The sequence below is a fragment of the Muscardinus avellanarius genome (genome assembly GCF_963383645.1).
Source record: "Muscardinus avellanarius genome assembly, chromosome: 22".
In the NCBI taxonomy this organism is placed as follows: domain Eukaryota; kingdom Metazoa; phylum Chordata; class Mammalia; order Rodentia; family Gliridae; genus Muscardinus; species Muscardinus avellanarius.
The window spans coordinates 14,787,964-14,806,916 of record NC_137808.1 but is presented as its reverse complement, the minus strand read 5'-3'; the positions used below and the strand labels follow the sequence as shown (position 1 = coordinate 14,806,916).

Here is an 18,953-nt window from a genome sequence, read left to right as displayed (position 1 = left end):
TACCAAAAATAAAATTAAATAAAATAACAGAGCAAAGCCGGGTGCACCCCGGTAAAGGCCAGAACTTGGGAGGCTGAGACAGGAGGCTGGCAGTGTCCAGGCCAGCTTCAGCAATGTAACAGACTCTCAGCAACTTATTTTTTATTTGAATTTAGCAGACTCTCAGCAACTTATTTGAAACCCTGTTTCAAAATAAAAAGTAGACAGCCGGGCGCGGCGGCACACGCCCGTCATCCCAGCCTCCGGGAGGCTGAGACGGGAGGATCGCGGTTCGCGGCCAGCCTCGGCTACTTAGTGAGGCCCTTTGCAACTCAGTGAGACCCGGTTTCAAAATAAAGAATAAAAAATAGGGCTGGGGGTGGAGCTCGGAGGTCGAATGCCCCTGGGTTCCATCCCCAGCGTGCGTGCGAGTGCGCGCGCGCACACACACACACACACACACACACACACACACAGTCGAGGCAGATCCTAAACCGTGCTAGGTGGCGGAGGTCTTTGTGATGGCACGCGTACATCCGGGCACCTCTTCCTGCCAGGGCTCCCCCAGCTCCAGCCTCGTGCCGCTGACACCTCCAGGCTCTGGGAGCCGCCCGCGGCCTCCGCGTCTCCAGACTGCGCCTTCCACTCGCCCATCCTGGCGTCCGCCTCGTGGAACCCGAGTGGCCCACGGACAGGAGGCTCGGGATGGAGGCTCGGCCGGGGAAGGACCACAGCCTCCTCCTCTCATTATTTATTTTTGCGGGTCTGGGGATGGAACCCAGGGGCATCAGACCTCCGAACTACACCCCCTGCCCTATTTTTTATTCTTTTTTTTGTATGTGTGGTACTGGGGGTGGAACCCAGGGGCTTTTCTACCTCCCGGCTACACTCCCAGACCTATTTTATACTTTATTTGGAAAAGGGTCTCACTAAGTTGCCGAGAGCCTCACTCAGTAGCCGAGGCTGGCTTCGAACCTGCGCGATCCTCCTGTCTCAGCCTCCTGTCTCAGCCTCCCGAGCGCGGGGATGACAAGCGTGCGCCACCACGCCCGGCTCTGTTTTTTTTTTTTTGTTTTTTGTTTTTTTTTTTTAAACAGAGTCTAGGTTGTGGAGGGGCTCACTATGTTGCCGAGGCTGACCTCGAACCTGGGATCCTCCTGACTCAGCCTCCCAAGTACTGATGTTGCAGGCAGGCACCGGCTTCAAACCTGAACCTTTCTTGAAGCGTTCGCCTAGGCCCCGGGAAGACCCCTACGCTCCCGGGGCCCTCCCGCCGCAGCCCATCTCGCCGGTCACAGCGGCAGCTGAAAACAACGGGAAGACGCTGAATGCGGCTCAGTTATTAGCAAAGCTCTAAAAATAGCCGCCCGCTTTGAAAAGTCCACTGTCCTAAATTTTCCCTATATTTTTCTATGTATATAAAAGCCGCTTCTGGAGGTCTGCTGCCCGGGCATTAAAGACAGCACGCAGCCCGTCTTGTCTCGCCAAGGTGCATGAGCATTTTGGCCAGGCAGGTCCTGGCCCTCGGGCCTCTGCCCCAAGGCCAGTGGGGCAGTAAGGGGAGATGGGGCCAGCAACAGTGTCCCGTAAAGCCTTTACTCCTAAGCTTTTTATACTTGGGAGGCTGAGACAGGAGGACCGCAGGTTCGAGGCCAGCCTCAGCTACTTAGCGAGGCCCTCTGCAACTTAGTGAGACCCTGTTTCAAAATAAAGAATAAAAAAAAAAAAAAATAGGTGTAGCCGGGTGTGATGGATCACGCTTATAATCCCTGCGCTTGGGAGGCTGACACAGGAGGATCGAGCAGGTTCGAAGCCAGCCTCGGCTACTTAGTGAGGCTCTCGGCAACTCAGTGAGACCCTGTTTCCAAATAAAGTATAAAATAGGTCTGGGAGTGTAGCCCGGAAGTAGAAAGCCCCTGGGTTCCACCCCTAGTACCACCAAAAAAAAAAAAAAAAAAAAATTCTTTGGAGGTCAAATGCCCCTGGGTTCTATCCTCAGATCCGCAAAAATAAAATAAAATAAAAAATAAAACCTAAAAAAGGGCTGGGAGTATGGAGGGGCTCAGAGGTAGAATGCCCCGGGTCCAATCTCTAGTATCTCCCCCTCAAAAAATAAATAAGTAAATAAAATACAGAAGTACCGTGTGCCGGGACTGGCCTGGCCAAGTCCTGGTCTCGCTCACTAGCCGTGTGTCCTGGGCCACCTAACGTCTCCGTGCCCCTGGCACAGGTGCCAGGCCCGAGTGAGCTGGACTGGCCAGGCCTCAGCTGCGCCCCCCCCCATGCCCAGAGCCGCCTCTGCCTAACATTTTTCTTGAGAAAAGCCATTCATGATGTCACGGGCATAATCCTAGACATCCGTGGCCCACAGGCCGCCCTCGCCCCTGCCTGACTCAGCCCCAGCCGGAGTGGGGAGCCGGGCCGAGGCGTCTGCGCTGGCCCTGGGGCCGGCATGGCCCCTCCAGCCTCGAGCATGGGCCACACAGGCCCCGGGGCCTGGCCTGGACGCTGCTGCTCGGCACCCCTCCTGCCACCAGCTGCCAGCCAGGCCCCCCCAGGCCGGGCATCGCCCCCCAGCTCCTCTCGGCCCCAATGGTCCGGGGAAGGGTCTCTCTGCCTCCCCCATTTCCCAGGCCGGAAACTGAGTCATGCATATTCTAGCCCGGGGTCACCCCGCTGCGGAGCGGGAGAGCCGGGGTTCCCACCCAGAGGAGGTTGATTGCAGCTGGGGCTTTGCAGACAGAGCCCGCGCCGGCTGGGGTCCTGTGGGAAGGAGGGAGCCTGGGATCGATTAGTGATGTCTGCCAGGGACAGCGCCCGGGAAGGCGGAGGGCGCTCAACCGGTCTCCTGGCGGCCTGGCGGCCCTGGCGGCTCCCGGCTTCGGATTCAGCGCGGTGACCAAGAAAGCTCCAGGTCTAAAAGAACAACCGTAAGCCAGATCCCCCCGCCTCTCATCTCAACATTATTCCATTACGTATTATATGGATATTGAATTTTTTTTTTTCTTTTTGGCAATAGGGATTGAACCCAGGGGTGTTCTACTTCTGAGCTATACCCCTAGGACCCCCTTCCTTTTTATTTATTTATTTATTTATTTATTTATTTATTTATTTATTGCAATACTGGGGAATGAACTCAGGGTCATTGTACCTCCAAGCGACACCCCCAGCCCTATTTTTTAGTCTTTTTCATTATTTTATTTTTTATTCTTTGGTGGTACTGGGGTTCCTGGAAACCCTTCGACCTGCGGGCTACATTCCCAGACCTATTTTTATACTTTTTTTTATTTCGAAACAGGGTCTCCTAAGCCAGCGCACGTGGCTGGCTTCAAACCTGCACGATCCTCCTGTCTCCGCCTCCCGAGCGCGGGGATGACGAGCGTGCGCCACCGCGCCCGGCAGTCTTTTTTATTTTTAATTAAAAAGTTTTAATTTTTATTTTTCGTGGTACTGGGGGTGAAACCCAGGGCCTTTTTTTTTTTTTTTTAACCTCCGGGCTATACTTTCAGACCTAATTTATATTTTATTTGGAAACAGGGTCTCACTGAGTTGCTGAGAGCCTCACTAAGTAGCCGAGGCTGGCCTTGAACCCGCGCCATCCTCCTGTCTCCGCCTCCCAAGCGCGGGGATGACAAGCGCGCGCCGCCACGCCCGGCTTGGTCTTTTTTGTTTTTTGAAACAGGGGCTCACTAAGTTCTGAGGCCGACCTCCAACCTGCAATCCTCCTGTCTCAGTGTCCCCCTGAGATGACAGTTTATGGTCAGGGCGTTTGTGAGAGAGATGTGGCGTTTCAGGTGCCCGGAGGGAGCCTTTCTGGGGTGTTAAGTACTGTCTGATGGGAGGGGGCTGGGGAGAAGTCTCCCCAGGGCTGAGATGGGCGGCAAGACCTGGCTAGCTGAGCCCAGGAGGTTGGGGTCAGGGGTGTAGAGGGGCTCTCCCCCTGTTCCCTCCCCAAAAAGTTCCACCTCAAGACTCCCACGCTGACGTATCCTCAACTTACGAGCCCTATGAAACCCAAGTAAAATGTACCCGGGCCGGGTCCAACGGTGCACACCTGTCATCCCAGGACTGGGGAGGCGGAGGCAGGAGGAGTGTAGCTCAGAGGCAGAATGTCTTTGGGTTCAATTCCCAGCACCAGAAAAAAAAAAAAAATCCCAGGGAGGCTGCTTTCTCCACCCGGCCCCGCTGGCTTTGGGCCTCTCTGCTCCAGGGATTCCTGTCCTGTTTCTTCCAAGGCCCCCGGAGTCTATGGAGTGTATATATAGGAATAAAAACAGCCCAGAATGGGTCCCGGCCAGTGACTGTGTTGAATGCTGCGGTCCTCCCTGAGCCTGGGGTCCGGGGATCAGAGCGTCCTTCAGTCCCTTCCAGCCTGAGGGCGAATGGCCTCACAGGGACGGGAGGCCTGGCAGGGTCCACGGCGGGAACCTGGGTCTGCACCCCGTGAAAGCGTCCTGCGCGTAGAAATTGGGTCCCTCTCTGCCCCACCGCTCGGCTGTGGGCCTGCTTATGTTTAAAGCCACCCAGAAGCTGGGCCGGGTGGCTCAGGCCTGGAATCCCAGAACTGGGGAGACTAAGACAGGAGGATCTCCGGTGCTAGCGAGACCCTGGTGAAAAACAGAGGAAGCCGGGCGTGGCGGTGCGCGCTTGTCATCCCGGCATTCGGGAGGCTGAGACCAGGCTGAGACCGGAGGATCGCGGTTCGCGGACGGCCTCAGCTACTGAGTGAGCCCTCTGCAACTCAGTGAGACCCTGTTTCCAAATAAAGAATGAAAAATAGGGCTGGGGGTGCAGCTCAGAGGTAGAACGCCCCTGGGGTCCATCCCCGGTACTGCAAACACAAGGGCAACATAAATAGCTAGTGCTTCGAACTTTTTTTTTTTTTTTTTTTTTTTTTTTGGCGGTACTGGGGGTGGAACCCAGAGGCTTTCTACCTCCGGGCTACACTCCCAGACTTTTTTTATATTTTATTTGGAAACGGGGTCTCACTGAGCTGCCGAGAGCCTCGCTCAGTAGCCGAGGCTGGCTTCGAACCTGCGCGATCCTCCTGTCTCAGCCTCCCGAGCGCGGGGATGACAAGCGTGCGCCGCCACGCCTGGCTAGTGGTTCTAACTTGAAGGTAGAATGTCCCTGCGTTCAATCCCCAGTAAAACACACACACACACGATTTTTGGGGGGTGTGAAAAGTGTAATCTGGGCGTGATGAGAGCCACTGGAAGTGCTGGCCAGGGCCGAGGATCCCATGGCGGGCTCAGCCGCAGGGAGGGGGTGTCGGGGCTCCGGCTCTGCCTGGCTCACGGCGGCTTCTCCCCTTTCTCCCTCTGCAGCGTCGAGGGCGAGGCCCCCAGCAGCGACACTGGCACGTCGCTGGACAGCCCCTCGGCCTACCACCAGGGCCCCTTGGTGGCCGGTTCCAGCCTGAGTCCGGACCACTACGAGCACGCGGCCGCCGCCTATGGGCTGTACGCGGGGCCCGGGCAGCAGCGCGCCCGCAGGCCCAAACTCCAGCACTCCGCCTCCATCCTCCGCAAGCAGGCCGAGGAGGAGGCCATCAAGCGCTCACGGTCGCTGTCTGAGAGCTATGAGCTCTCCTCTGACCTGCAGGACAAGCAGGTAGGTGGCCGCAGCCCCTGGGCCGCACGGGGCAGGGGGTGGGCACGGCACCTGGCATCCAGGACCCGGGAGGCTGAGACTGGAGGATCGCAGCCTTGGGTGCGATCCAGGCAGAGCCGGGTGGCATTGGGACGGTACCCAGGGAAAACCCATGTCCTCTCTGCAACCTGGGGAGACCCTGACAAAACAGCCAGCCAGGCGCGGGGGCGCACGCTTGTCATCCCAGGACTCGGGAGGCCGGGACCGGAGGATCGCGGTTCGCGGACAGCCTCGGCTACTTAGCGAGGCCCTCCGCAACTCAGTGAGACCCTGTTTCAAAATAAAGAATAAAAAATAGGGCTGAGGGTGTAGCTCGGAGGTCGAATGCCCCTGGGTTCAGTCCTCAGTGACCAGGCTGCTGGTGACTCGGGAAGACGCCTCACACTGGCCGGCCTCCCTGCTGGGCTGCCTCCCACCTCAAGCACTGGAGGCTGCCCCCTGCCGGGAGTGGCAGGGGGTGTTGTCCCTCCTGTGGAGAGGGTCAGGGGCCAAGACATCCAGCACAGCCTGCCTGGGGGGTCACGCAGTGGGCCCTTTAATACCAGTCCTAATAACAGATCCCTGAGCCAGTTGCTACATGAATCGATCTCTTTTCCTTTCTTTTTTTCTAACCCCCTTTGGGTGAACCCAGGGGCATTATTTTATCCCTTTTATCTGGAAACAGGGTCTCACTGAGATGCCGAGGGCCTCGCTAAGTTACTGAGGCTAGCCTCGAACCTCTGATCCTCCCATCTCAGCCTCCCCAGTCCTGGGATTTGTCAAGCCCTGGGCTGTGCCTCACCACAGCTCAAAGGAGTCTTTTAGCAGCCGCTGGCTTCAGGAGAGGCCAGAGGTACTGGACGGTGGCCAGCACCTCACAGTGACAGGCGAGGAAGCCTGACCTGCTTTGGGGGGCTCCCAGACACCCCAGGTCCCTCCGACAGGTCCTGGCCACTTAGCTGCAGCCCGTGCCTCACCCTGGGGCCCTCAGCCTCACTCCAGGCCAAGCACGGGGGCCCCCAATCCGCAGCGGCTCACAAAATATCGATGGCAAAAGACATCTGCGGCGAGACCGTTAAAATAGAAACGAGGAAGGTCAGGGCTCCCTGGGGCCCGGGGGGTGATCATGCGCTAAATACGGGCCTCGTGCGGCCACAGCTGTTCCTCGCATTCCACGGGTACCAGGCACACGCGCAGGGGGCCCCGGGCGCCGGGCAGGGCCGGAGGGACGGCGGCTGCTTCAGAGCCGGCAGGTGGTTCCGGAGTCGGACCAAGCAAGCCGGCGATCCAGAGAGAACTCGCCGGGGCCGAGCGCCAGCCCGGCATGCATGAGGCTGGGGGTTCAGTCCCGAGTGTCGCAAAAAAAACAAATGTGGTAGGAGATGAGAGAGACGGAGACGGGAGGATCCTGGGGTTAAGGACAGCCGGAACAATATGGCAGTCTCTCCAACCTGGAGGGGGTCTGTTTCAAAGGAAAAAGGGAGCCGGGCGCGGTGGCGCACGCTGGTAAGCCCGGCACTCGGGAGGCGGAGATCGGAGCGGCGCAGTTCGCGGGCAGCCTCAGCTACTTAGTGAGGCTGTTTTGAAAAAGTATTTTTTTTTTTTAAATATAGGGCAGGGGGTGGAGCTCGGAGGTAGAATGCCCCTGGGTTCCATCCCCTGTACTGTAAAAAATAATAATAATAATAAAAGCCGGGCGTGGTGGGCACGCTTGTCATCCCCGCGCTTGGGAGGCAGAGACAGGAGGATCGCGCAGGTTCAAAGCTTAAGAGACCCTGTTTCCAAATAAAATACAAAATAGGTCTGGGAGCGTAGCCCGGAGGTAGAAGGGCTTCCAGGAACCCCAGGACCACCAAAAGAAAAAAGAAAAGAAGAAAGAAAGAAAAAAGAAAAAGGGGGGCAGGGTCCAGGATGTAGCTCAGGGCTGGGGGGGTAGAATGGCCTTGGGTTTAGTCCCCAGTACAAACACAAGCACACACACACACACGTGCACACGCACACATAAGACAGAGACAATTTAGTTCCAGAAAGAGATTGTAAGACTGGGGAGAGAAATAGTATGTGAGTGTGGGATCTGGTGGAGGTGGTGGGTACTGGAACCGGGTGCTCTAGGAAGAGATGATGGCCAGTGCAAACGCCCTGAGGCTGAGACCCGCTCAGTACCAAGGCTCAACTGTGCTCTGCTGAGCTTCCCAGCAGGCAGGGTGAAAGTGGCAATGAAGCCGATCCCGTGGGCCTTGCTGGGTGGACAATGGGGCGCCCACCTCCCTGAGGACTCGAGTATTTTGGACATCGTAGCCGCCCATTTTGGTAAAAGGACCCTGGTGGGAGGTCCAGTGCGTTGTCTCTCTGGGCCCCCGACCTCCAGGCCTCGCGGTGGTTTCCCGTCCCTGAGAGCAGGTGGCCCCAGGTGGGCGTCAGGGACTGTCCTTTAGCCGTGGCGAGGCGACAGGCCTGCCCGTGGCGGGCTTTTCTCTCGGTTGCTGGCCCACGGAAGCCAGGTGGCTGTCAGGGTGCGAGGCCCGGGCCAAGGGGGAGGGCCTGGCGTGGGTCCAGGCCTGAGCCAGTGGTGGTGTGTGGCCACGCCGCGCCCAGGCTGGTGGGGGGCCCAGAGCCCCTCGGTGGCCCCGTGGGCTTTCTGAGTTCCACCCACAGCACCCAGAAGAGACCTCGCTGCTCAGAGTCAGGGGCAGGATGAGCTCTTTGGATGGTGGACAGCAATTTCAGGGCAAGAGGAAAAACAGAACCCCCGCCCCAGCTGTCCCCGGGCCCAGCTGAACTTGGCAAGGGTATCAGACCCCCCAACCTTGACTCTTCTGCCCCCCTGCCGGGCCCAGAAAAGCCAATGTATTTGGGGTCTGGAGGGCTCCCCAAACTGAGGTGTGTCTGTTTTCCTGATTTTGGTATTACTGGGGAAAGAACCCAGGGGTATTCTACCTCTGAGCTACAGTCCCAGCTCTATTTTGTTTGTTTGTTTATTTATTTATTTATTTATTTATTTATTTATTTATTTACTTGTGGGTCTGGGGATGGAACCCAGGGGCATTCGACCTCCGAACTACACCCCCAGCCCTATTTTTTATTCTTCATTTTGACACAGGGTGTCACTGAGTTGCAGAGGGCCTCACTAAGTAGCCGAGGCTGGCCTCGAACCTGGTTCCTCCTGTCTCAGTACTAAGGTTATGAGCATGCGCCGCCGCGCCCGGCCCTATTTAATTTTTATTTGGAAACAGGCTCTCGCTAAGTCACTGAGGGCCTCATGGAGTTGCTGAGACCGGCCTTGAATCTGTCACGTTCCTGTCTCAGCCTCCCAAGTACTGGGATTACAGGTATGCGCCACTGCGCCCGGCTTCCCACCACCCTATAAAGCTCTGGGAAGTCCGCAGGGACCACCCTTGCCTCCATTGGAGCTTGGAGCTTGGTGTACTTAGTGTGTGTGTGTGTGTGTGTGTGTGTGTGTGTGTGTGGTACTGCGGATGGAACCCAGGGGCTGTTTACCTCCGGGCTACACTCCCAGACCTATTTTCTATTTTATTTGGAAACAGGGTCTCACTGAGTTGCCGAGAGCCTCACTAAGTAGCTGAGGCTGGCTTCGAACCTGCGCGATCCTCCTGTCTCAGCCTCCCGAGCGCGGGGATGACAAGCGTGCGCCACCACGCCCGGCCTCCCAGCCATATTTTCTATTCTATTTCTTTCTTTCTTTATTTATTTATTTTGGTGGTACTGGGGATGGAACCCAGGGCCCTTCCGCCTCCAGGCTACACTCCCAGACCTATTTTATATTTTTATTTGGAAACAGGGTCTCTTAAGCCAGCTGAGGCCGGCTTCGAACCTGCGCGGCCCTCCTGCCTCAGCCTCCCAAATGCTGGGATGACAAAACCGCGCCACCACAACCAGCTCTTGGTGTATTTCTGTCTTACTTGCCCTGGAGCCCATATTTCACCCAAAACCCGCCCCAGCAGCCGCCAGATCAGAGCCCCACAGGGTCCCCAGGAGGCCGGCGGCCGGCCGCGCCAGGGCCCCGGGCTCATCCTGTCCCTCACCCGCCAGGTGGAGATGCTTGAACGCAAATATGGGGGGCGCCTCGTGACCCGCCATGCGGCCCGCACCATCCAGACGGCGTTCCGCCAGTACCAGATGAACAAGAACTTCGAGCGTCTGCGCAGTTCCATGTCCGAGAACCGCATGTCCCGCCGCATTGTGTTATCCAACATGAGGATGCAGTTTTCCTTCGAGGGTCCCGAGAAAGTGCACAGCTCGTACTTCGAGGGCAAGCAGGTGGCCCTGGCCAACGACGATCCGCCGCTCGGGGCCCCCGAGTGCGGCGCCCTGGGCGAGCCGCCCGCGCTGCAGTCCCCGGCCCCGGCCAGCGACTTCACGGACGCCATCACGGAGCTGGAGGACGCCTTCTCCCGGCAGGTGAAGTCCCTGGCCGAGTCCATCGACGACGCGCTCAACTGCCGTAGTCTGCACCCCGGCGAGGAGGCGCCGGGGCCCGACGTGGCGCGGGCCCGGGATGCCGAGCCCCAGCCGGCCCTGCACGGCCTGGACCGCCACAAGCTGGGGGAGATGACGGCCTCGTACAGTGACGTCACCCTGTACATAGACGAGGAGGAGCTGTCGCCGCCCCTGCCGCTGTCGCAGCCCGGGGACCGGCCCGCCAGCACCGAGTCGGACCTGCGGCTCCGGGCCGGCGGCGCCGTCCAGGATTACTGGGCCCTGGCCCACAAGGACGGCAAGGGGGACACGGACACCAGCTGTCACAGCACGCCCTCGCTGGAGCGGCCCGAGCCGCGCCTGCGCGTGGACCACCTGCCCCTGCTCACCATCGAGCCGCCCAGCGACAGCTCCGTGGACCTCAGCGACCGCTCGGACCGCGGCTCGCTCAAGAGGCAGGGCGCCTACGAGCGCGGCCTGGCCGGCCAGCCCGGCAGCCCCAAGCACGGCCCGCCCAAGGCCCACCATCGGGACGAGCCCGAGCCGCGGCCCCGGCCGCCCAGGCCCCTGGACGGCCACCTGGCCATCAACGGCTCGGCCAACCGCCAGAGCAAGTCCGAGTCCGACTACTCGGACGGCGACAACGACAGCGTGAACAGCACGTCCAACTCCAACGACACCATCAACTGCAGCTCCGAGTCCTCGTCCCGCGACAGCCTGCGCGAGCAGACGCTCACGAAGCAGACCTATCACAAGGAGGCCCGCAACAGCTGGGACTCGCCCGCCTTCAGCAACGACGTCATCCGCAAGCGGCACTACCGCATCGGCCTCAACCTCTTCAACAAGTGAGTACGGCCGGGCCGCGTCCCCACCGGCCCCCGGGCCTTTGCTCGGCCCCGGGTTGAGGTTCAGAGCCAGACCGTGACCTGCGGGTCGCAGGGCGCTCGCCCCACCACCCTGCGGGCGGGCCGAAGGCTCCCCCTGGAGAGAGGGGCCCTGGCCGCCACATCCGCTCCTGTGTTCCCCACGCCAGGGGGCGTGGACGTCGGCCTCAGGGGCCGATCCAGAGCACGCCGCCGGGTGTTTGAGCAAGCATGGGCGGGCCGTGTCCCAGAGGAGGACGGAGGCCCGGGCCTCCAGTGGATGCCCCCTCGGGGCTCGCAGGGGGGAGGCCGTGTCTAAAGCAAGCTATTCTTAGTAGGCCCAAAAATAGCCAGAGGAAGGGGAGGAGGGACGCTCCTTCCACGCTGGGGCCCCTGGGACTTGGCTCATCGTGTCCTGGGGTGGTCCCCCTGGGGTGTGACCAGGCTTCCGGCGGTTGCTGACACCAGCTGGGAGTGAGCGGGGCGGGGGACCAGGCCACCCCCCTGCGCTTCCCTGATCCCCGGACGGGGCGGAGCTGGGGTGCTCTCCCGCCATCCCGGGGACCCGCGGAGGAGCTGCCAGGCGGGCACGCCCAGGGGCCCCAGTAGAGCGGACCAGGGGAGTCCAGTCAGGGCGCAGGAGGCCTGGAAACGGTCACCCTTGACCACCAGCCCTGGTCTCATCAATTCTCTCTTTTTTCGTTGCTTTTTATCTTATACAAGGGCATTCTACCTCTGAACTACAACCCCAGTCCTAGTTTTTGTTTACTTATTTATTTTTATTTATCTACTTATTTTTGCGGTACTGGAGATGGGACCCGGGGACATTCTACCTCTGAGCTACACCCCCAGCCACATTTTTATTCTTTATTTTATTATTTATTTATTTATTTACTTTGGTGGTGCTGGGGTTCCTGGAAGCCCTTCTACTTCCGGGCTACACTCCCAGACCTATTTTTTACATTTTTTTTTTTTAATTTGGAAACAGGGTCTCCTGATCCAGCGCACGTGGCCGGCTTCGAACCTGCGCCATCCTCCTGTCTCTTCCTCCCAAGCGCGGGGATGACGAGCGTGCCCACCGCGCCCAGCTTTATTCTTTATTTTGAGGCAGGGTCTCACTGAGTTGCAGAGGGCCTCACTAAGTAGCTGAGGCTGTCCTCGAACCGCGATCCTCCCGTCTCTGCCTCCCAAATGCTGGGATTCCAAGCCTGCGCCACCACGCCCGGATTGTTCTTTCATTTTGAAACAGGTTCTCACTAGTTTGCTGAGAGCCTTGATACATTGCTGAGGCTGGCCTCCAACCTGCAAATCCTCCTATCTCAGCCTCCCAAGTACTGGGGTTGCAAGTGTGTGCCACCACACCTACTTTTTATTTTGAAACGGTCTCCCTGGGTTATTGAGGGTCTCACTAGGTAGGTAGGGTTGACCTTAGACTTGTCATTCTCCTGCCTTAGCCTTGCAAGTGTTGGGATTACAGGTATGCGCCACCGTGCCTGACTAGAATCTATACTTTAGGGGACTGGGGGTGGTGGTGCACGCTTGGAATCCCTGTGTCCCCGAGCCTCAGCGGCCACCGCCGAACAATGGGCACACAGTCCCTGGTCCAGCGGCTGCTGTTGGGCTCCACTGGGCTTTTGTGATGCCGGTGGGTGCCAAGGAAACAGGCTTCGAGGGCCCCGGGCTTTCAGAGCACCCTGGCCAGTGGCTTGGTAGATGGAGCAGCCACAGCAGTAAAAATGGCTGATAACAGCCGGTGTGGTGCACCGGCCTGTGATCCCAGGGCCTGGGAGGCCGAGACGGAGGATCGCAGGGCAAGGCCAGGCTCCACAACAGAGCAAGGCACTGTTTCAAAATAAAATAGGCCGCCAGGCGCGGTGGCGCACGCTCGTAATCCCAGCATTCGGGAGGCAGAGACCGACCGGAGGATCGCAGTTCGCGGACAGCCTCAGCTACTTAGCGAGGCCCTCTGCAACTCAGTGAGACCCTGTTTTAAAAAAAGATAAAAGACTAGCCGGGCGTGGTGGCGCACGCTTGTAATCCCGCGCTTGGGAGGCTTGGGAGGCAGAGACAGGAGGATCGCGCTGGTTCGAAGCCAGCTTAAGAGACCCTGTTTCCAAAAAATATATATAAAATAGGTCTGGGAGTGTAGCCCGGAGGTAGAAGGGTTTCCAGGAACCCCAGTACCACCAAAATAAATAAATAAATAAATAAATAAATAAATAATAGGGCTAGGGGTGCAGCTCAGAGGTAGAATGCCCCTGGGTTCCATCCCCAATAACCACACACACACACACACACACACACACACACACACCACACACACTAATATATATATATGGCTGAGGGTTTGGCTAGGAGGTAGAATGTCCCTGGCTTCAATCCCCCCAGTATTAAAATGGTGGCAAGGGTGGCCCTGTGCAGCCGGTGCGTAAGGCGCCAGGCCCCGGCTAATACGTGCTGTGCGTTGTGTCCTAAAGGAGGTGGGGGACCCGGGCTCTGAGAGGCCCAGGCAGGAGCTCCGGGTCGCCCAGGAGTGCACACAGCGCCCTCTGCCGTGGCTGCAGAATCGGTGAACCCAAGGGGGGGCGTGGAGGGGTACGCTTCTAATCCCAGTACTTGGGAGGCTGAGACAGGAGGATCGCGGTTTGCGGACAGCCTCAGCTACTTAGTGAGGCCCTTTGCAACTCAGTGAGACGCTGTTTCAAAATAAAGAATAAAAAAATAGGGAAAAAAATTGATCCTAGCCAGCCGCCGTGGTACGAGCCTACGCTCCCAGCACTTGGGAGGCTGAGACAGGAGGATCGCAGGTTCGCGGACAGCCTCAGCTACTTAGCGAGGCTCTTAGTAACCTAGCAGGACCCTGTTTCAAAACAAAAAATTAAAACAGGGCTGGGGGGCGGCGTAGCTCGGAGGTAGAACACCCCTGGCTTCCGTCCCCAGTAACACACACACGCTCGCGCACACACACCTCCATCACTGGGCCCAAGCAGAGAGGGCCTCTGCCCACCGGCAGCAGCCCCGCGCCCTGGTCGGCTCTGACCTGGGTGCTGGTGTGCGGGGCCACCTCGGGTCACTGCCCCGTCCCCGTTGCCCTGTGCCCGGTCACAGGCACCTTGCCCTCTTCCCAGCTCCGGGCATCTGTGCAAACGTGGGAGGGGCGGAGGGGACAAGACGGACAAGCTCCCCGGGGCGCAGGCCCAGCCAGGTGAGGCCCTCAGGACGGCCCCGCGCCATGCAGAGGGGCCGGCCCGGGCCCCGCGCAGGTGTGGGACAGGGCACTCTGTCCCCGTGTCTCTGCCAGGAGCCAGCTGGCTGGTGGCTGGTGGCTGCTGCCTGCCAAGCTTCTGGGGCCAAGGTACGCATGCGTGGCCGTCCCGGTTAAAAATAGCAGGGTCACCTTGCAGCCAAGAGGCCGTTGTGCACGCAGGCGGAAGCAGAGGGTGGGCGGGAGCCGTCTGGGCCGCGTGGACACTGGTCCTCACCTCGGTCGGCCACTTGGGGACTGGGGCATGCTGCCCCTCGGGCCTCAGTGGGCCTCTCACAGATGGCGGGAAACAGTCCCCGGAGGACCCACTCGACTGTTAACCAGGCCAGGGAGCCAGAGGGGCCCGATGGCAGAGCCCGGCATTGAAGACTCCACACAGTTCCTGAACGGCCCCATGGGCTCCCCTGAGCCCCCGCACGCGGCCTTTGGCCTTGCGGTCCTAGGGATTGAACCCCAGGGGCGTTCTCCCTCCAAGCTACACCCTCAGCCCTTCTGATTTTGAAACAGGGTCTCACTCCATTGCAGAGGGCCCCGCTAAGTGGCTGGGGCTGGCCTCGAGTCTGCAATCCTCCTGTCTCGGCCTCCCGAGGACTGGATGGCAGGTGTGGGTCACCAGGCCCAGCACATGTAGTCTTTTTCAAAGTCCTCTTTTGGACCATTCTGCCAGCTCCGTGGAGGACCGGCCCTACCACAGACAGACAGACAGACAGACGTCAGAGACCAGAGGAGAGCGCTGGTGGTCCGGGTGGCCGGAGTGTCACACCGAGGCAGAATCTGCTCCAGGGTCTGGCAGGTGGAGCTCACAGCCCGCCTGAGCCTGCAGGCAGCTGGCCAGTCCAGCGGGGATCACCTCTGCCTGGCCCCAGGCCCCATCAGCCTTTGACACTTGGCCCATGCCATCCCTACCAGAACCCTGGCACCGAGAGACTCCTGCTGGTGAGGCGCCAGCCCACCCTAGTGGCACAGGCCCGCAAACCCAGGGCTTGGGAGGCCGAGACAGGAGGATCACAGGTGGAAGGCCAGCTTCAGCTATTTAGCAAGATCACGTTTCAAAAAAAGAACTTGCCGGGCGTGGTGGCGCACGCCTGTAATCCCCGCACTTGGGAGGCTGAGACAGGAGGATCGCGCAGGTTCGAAGCCAGCCTCAGCTACTTAGTGAGGCTCTCGGCAGCTCAGTGAGACCCTGTTTCCGAATAAAATATAAAAAGGTCTGGGAGTATAGCCCGGAGGTAGAAAAGCCCCTGGGCTCCACCCCAGGACCACAAAACAAAAACAAACAGACATCCAATCCCAGTGAGGCTGAGACTAGAGGATCACAGGTTCTAGGCCAGCCTCAGCCACTTAGTGAGGCCCTCTGCAATTTAGGGAAATCCTGTTTCCAAAAATATTAAAATAAAAAATAAAATAGGGCTGGGGGGTGCAGCTCAGAGGTCGAATGTCCCTGGGTTCATTCCCCAGCGCCACAAACAAACAAAAACAGAAGCAAAATTTAAAAAATTTGAACACAGGCCGGCCTGGGTGAAGGCGCTGACCCCGGGGCGCCCACATCTGGGCCTTGGGTCAAGACGGGATGATGCCGGACCGGGGCAGCTCCACCATCCAGGGCCCTCGCTGCCCACAGAGGGGGCGAGACAGGGACGGGGCGGCCGAGGTCCGGGACACCCGGGAGGGAGGACACCGGCCACCCATCTGGGGAGACCGTGCCCCCACCCGGGCTGAGCTTGTCCTCGTCCCCCCAGGAAGCCCGAGAAGGGGGTGCAGTACCTGATCGAGCGGGGCTTCGTGCCCGACACGCCGGTGGGCGTGGCCCACTTCCTTCTGCAGCGCAAGGGTCTCAGCCGCCAGATGATCGGCGAGTTCCTGGGGAACCGGCAGAAACAGTTCAACCGCGACGTGCTCGAGTGAGTGGACCGGGGCTGCGGGGGACCCCGCCAGGCCCTGCAGCCCGGACACGGGACATCCAGGTCGTCCCTGGGTATCCGCGGGGTCCAGCCCCCCGGGGGCCCCACAGCCCCCGTGCTTAGGTGCCTTAGGTCAAGAGACCTAGCATTCGCAGTCCGCGCAGACCCTCCCCCAGCTATTGAATGATCTCACACTGGACACACTGTTCCTGCTGTGGGACCCCAGAAAGTCAGTATGTAGTCGGGCGCGATAGCGCACCCCTCCAGTCCCAGTCCCCGGGAGGCTGAGACAGGAGGATTGCAGGTCGGAGGCCACACTCGGCGACAGAGAAAGGCCCTCGCAACTTAGCGAGATCCTGTTTCCGAAGAAAAGACAAAATCGGGCTGGGGTGTAGCTCAGAGGTAGGATGCCCCCGGGTCCCCCCCCCCCCCAGTTTCCAAATCAAAACCAAAAGAAACCACACACACCCAGGGACATAGGGTCAGGCGACCGGCAGTGGAGCTGCGCCCTTCTTTGGGAAACGCAGGCGGCCCGTGCACCTGCCCCGCCATCTGGTCAGGCCCCCCACCCTCTCCTGAGCAGGTGGGAGGAGCGGCCTCGGGCTCCCTATGAATGGCTGCAGCCCCGCCCCCTCCAGGACCCACGGGAAGTCCGGCCATTGTCCTCTGGTCAGAAAATAGCGGTGGCCTTGGGCTGCAGGAGGCTCCTTGGGGGGCAGCGGGGAAGGTCCCGGCCTGCTCCTTCCCCAGGATGTGGCCTTCGAGGAGGGCAGCAGCCCCCAATGGAGAGAAGGGTCTGGGAGCAGGGAGCAGGCCCCAGCCACCCGGCCCTGTGGAGGGAAACACCTCCCCTCGGGAATCCTGCTGGCCACCGTCTTCCATGTTCAGGGGCCTCTGTCCACCAGAGGGACTGGAAGGTGGTTCTGGGGCCAGGGCCAGAGAAGGCTGCGGCCAATCGGAAGCCACTTGCTCGCCCGCCCCCCCAGGTCCCTCCTCCCATGATGCTCTGGGAGGCACCTGTCAGTCCCAGCCCCCCACCCTCATAACCTGAGTTATTTCCCAGTACTTGGGAGGCCGAGACAGGGGGATCGCGCAGGTTCGAAGCCAGCCTCAGCTACTTAGTGAGGCTCTCGGCAACTTAGTAAGACCCTGTTTCTAAATAAAGTATAAAATAGGTCTGTGAGTGTAGCCCAGAGGTAGAAAGCCCCTGAGTTCCATGCCCAGTGCCACACACACACACACACACACACACCACATAAGCTGAACCCCATACTCCCTGTAGTTTTGGGGCTCCCCGGGATCTTCGGCAAGGTTCTGAGGGCTCTTTTCTGACTCTGGAGAGCCCAGAGCAAGCGGCCTGTCCCCGGGAGTGGGGGGCACCCAGCCGGCTACCCTACGCTTCTGGGGCCGCTCACGCAGGCTCTGTTTTCCAGCTGCGTGGTGGATGAGATGGACTTCTCGGCCATGGAGCTGGACGAGGCTCTCCGGAAGTTCCAGGCACACATCCGCGTCCAGGGGGAGGCCCAGAAGGTGGAGCGCCTCATTGAAGCCTTCAGGTGGGGCCTGGGCAGAGCGGGGCGGGCCGAGTGTCCCCAGCCTCGGGGGCCGTGACAGGTCAGGACCGGGTCCCTCCACATCCCTGTCGCCTGTGGCATTCTTGAGTTCCAAGCGCTGGCCCCACCCCTTGTTCCTTGGTCACATGGGGTGGTGGAGGGGGCCGTACTCATTCCACCTTTACACAGAAGGAAACAAGCTACAAAATAAATAAATAACCTGGGCGCGGTGGCGCACGCTTGCAATCCCAGCATTCGGGAGGCTGAGACCGGAGATCACGGTTCTCCGGCAGCCTCAGCTGTTTAGCGAGGCCCTCTGCAACTCAGTGAGACCCGGTTTCAAAATAAAGAATATAAAATAGGGCCGGGGGTGCAGCTCGGAGGTCGAATGCCCCTGGGTTCCATCCCCAGTACTGCAAAAAAATTAAAAATAGCCGGGCGTGGTGGCGCACGCTTGTCATCCCCGCGCTTGGGAGGCGGAGACAGGAGGATGGCGCAGGTTCGAAGCCAGCGCTGGCTTAGGAGACCCTGTTTCCAAATAAAAATGTAAAAATAGGTCTGGGAGTGTAGCCCGGAGGTAGAAGGGCTTCCAGGAATCCCAGTACCACCCCCCCAAAAAATAATAATTAAAAATAATAATAAATAAATAAAACAGAATCAAGAGTGCCAGGTGTAAGCCGGGCGTGGCGGCGCACGCTTGTCATCCCAGCATTCGGGAGGCTGAGACTGGAGGATCGCGGTTCGCGGACAGCCTCAGCTCCTTAGTGAGACCCTCCGCAACTCAGTGAGACCCTGTTGCCAAATAAAAAGTAAACAGGGCTGGGGTGTAACTTGGAGTTAGGATGCTCCTGTGTTCAACCCCCAGCGCTACTGAGATGTTCCGGCCGCATGGGCTCTGGACACCCACGCCAGGCCCCGTCCCAGCGGGGCCGTGCCATGCTGGGTAGACCCTGGGAGAGCCAGGCGGGTGGCCTGGGTGGGCCGCCCGGGGCTGCTGGGTGCCGCCGAGCCGGACCCTGACCCGCCCTCTCCTCCGCCCCCAGCCAGCGGTACTGTATCTGCAACCCCGGGGTGGTGCGCCAGTTCCGGAACCCCGACACCATCTTCATCCTGGCATTTGCCATCATCCTGCTCAACACGGACATGTACAGCCCCAACGTGAAGCCCGAGCGTAAGATGAAGCTGGAAGACTTCGTCAAGAACCTCCGGGGTGAGCCGTCCGCGCCGGCAGCTTCCAGACGCCGAGCTGGGGCTGGCGCCGAGGGCACGGGGCACCAGAAAGAGCGCCGAGCACCCCCAGGCGCACAGGGACAGCCGGGCTCAC

General features: G+C 59.5%; 1 protein-coding gene across 5 annotated transcripts in view; it reads left to right on the top strand.

Moving 5' to 3' along the window:
• IQSEC1 (IQ motif and Sec7 domain ArfGEF 1) overlaps positions 1 to 18,953 on the top strand; it is a gene marked incomplete at both ends in the record, with an annotated part of 173,444 nt that overhangs the window by 133,746 nt on the left and 20,745 nt on the right. For all 5 annotated transcript variants that reach the window (XM_080718132.1, XM_080718131.1, XM_080718128.1 and 2 more), the window contains 5 exons: positions 5,307 to 5,592; positions 9,661 to 10,892; positions 15,915 to 16,076; positions 17,510 to 17,632; positions 18,673 to 18,839. In XM_080718132.1, coding sequence (XP_080574258.1) covers positions 9,667 to 10,892; positions 15,915 to 16,076; positions 17,510 to 17,632; positions 18,673 to 18,839 — 1,678 coding nt within the window. The remainder of the gene's footprint in view (positions 1 to 5,306; positions 5,593 to 9,660; positions 10,893 to 15,914; positions 16,077 to 17,509; positions 17,633 to 18,672; positions 18,840 to 18,953) is intronic.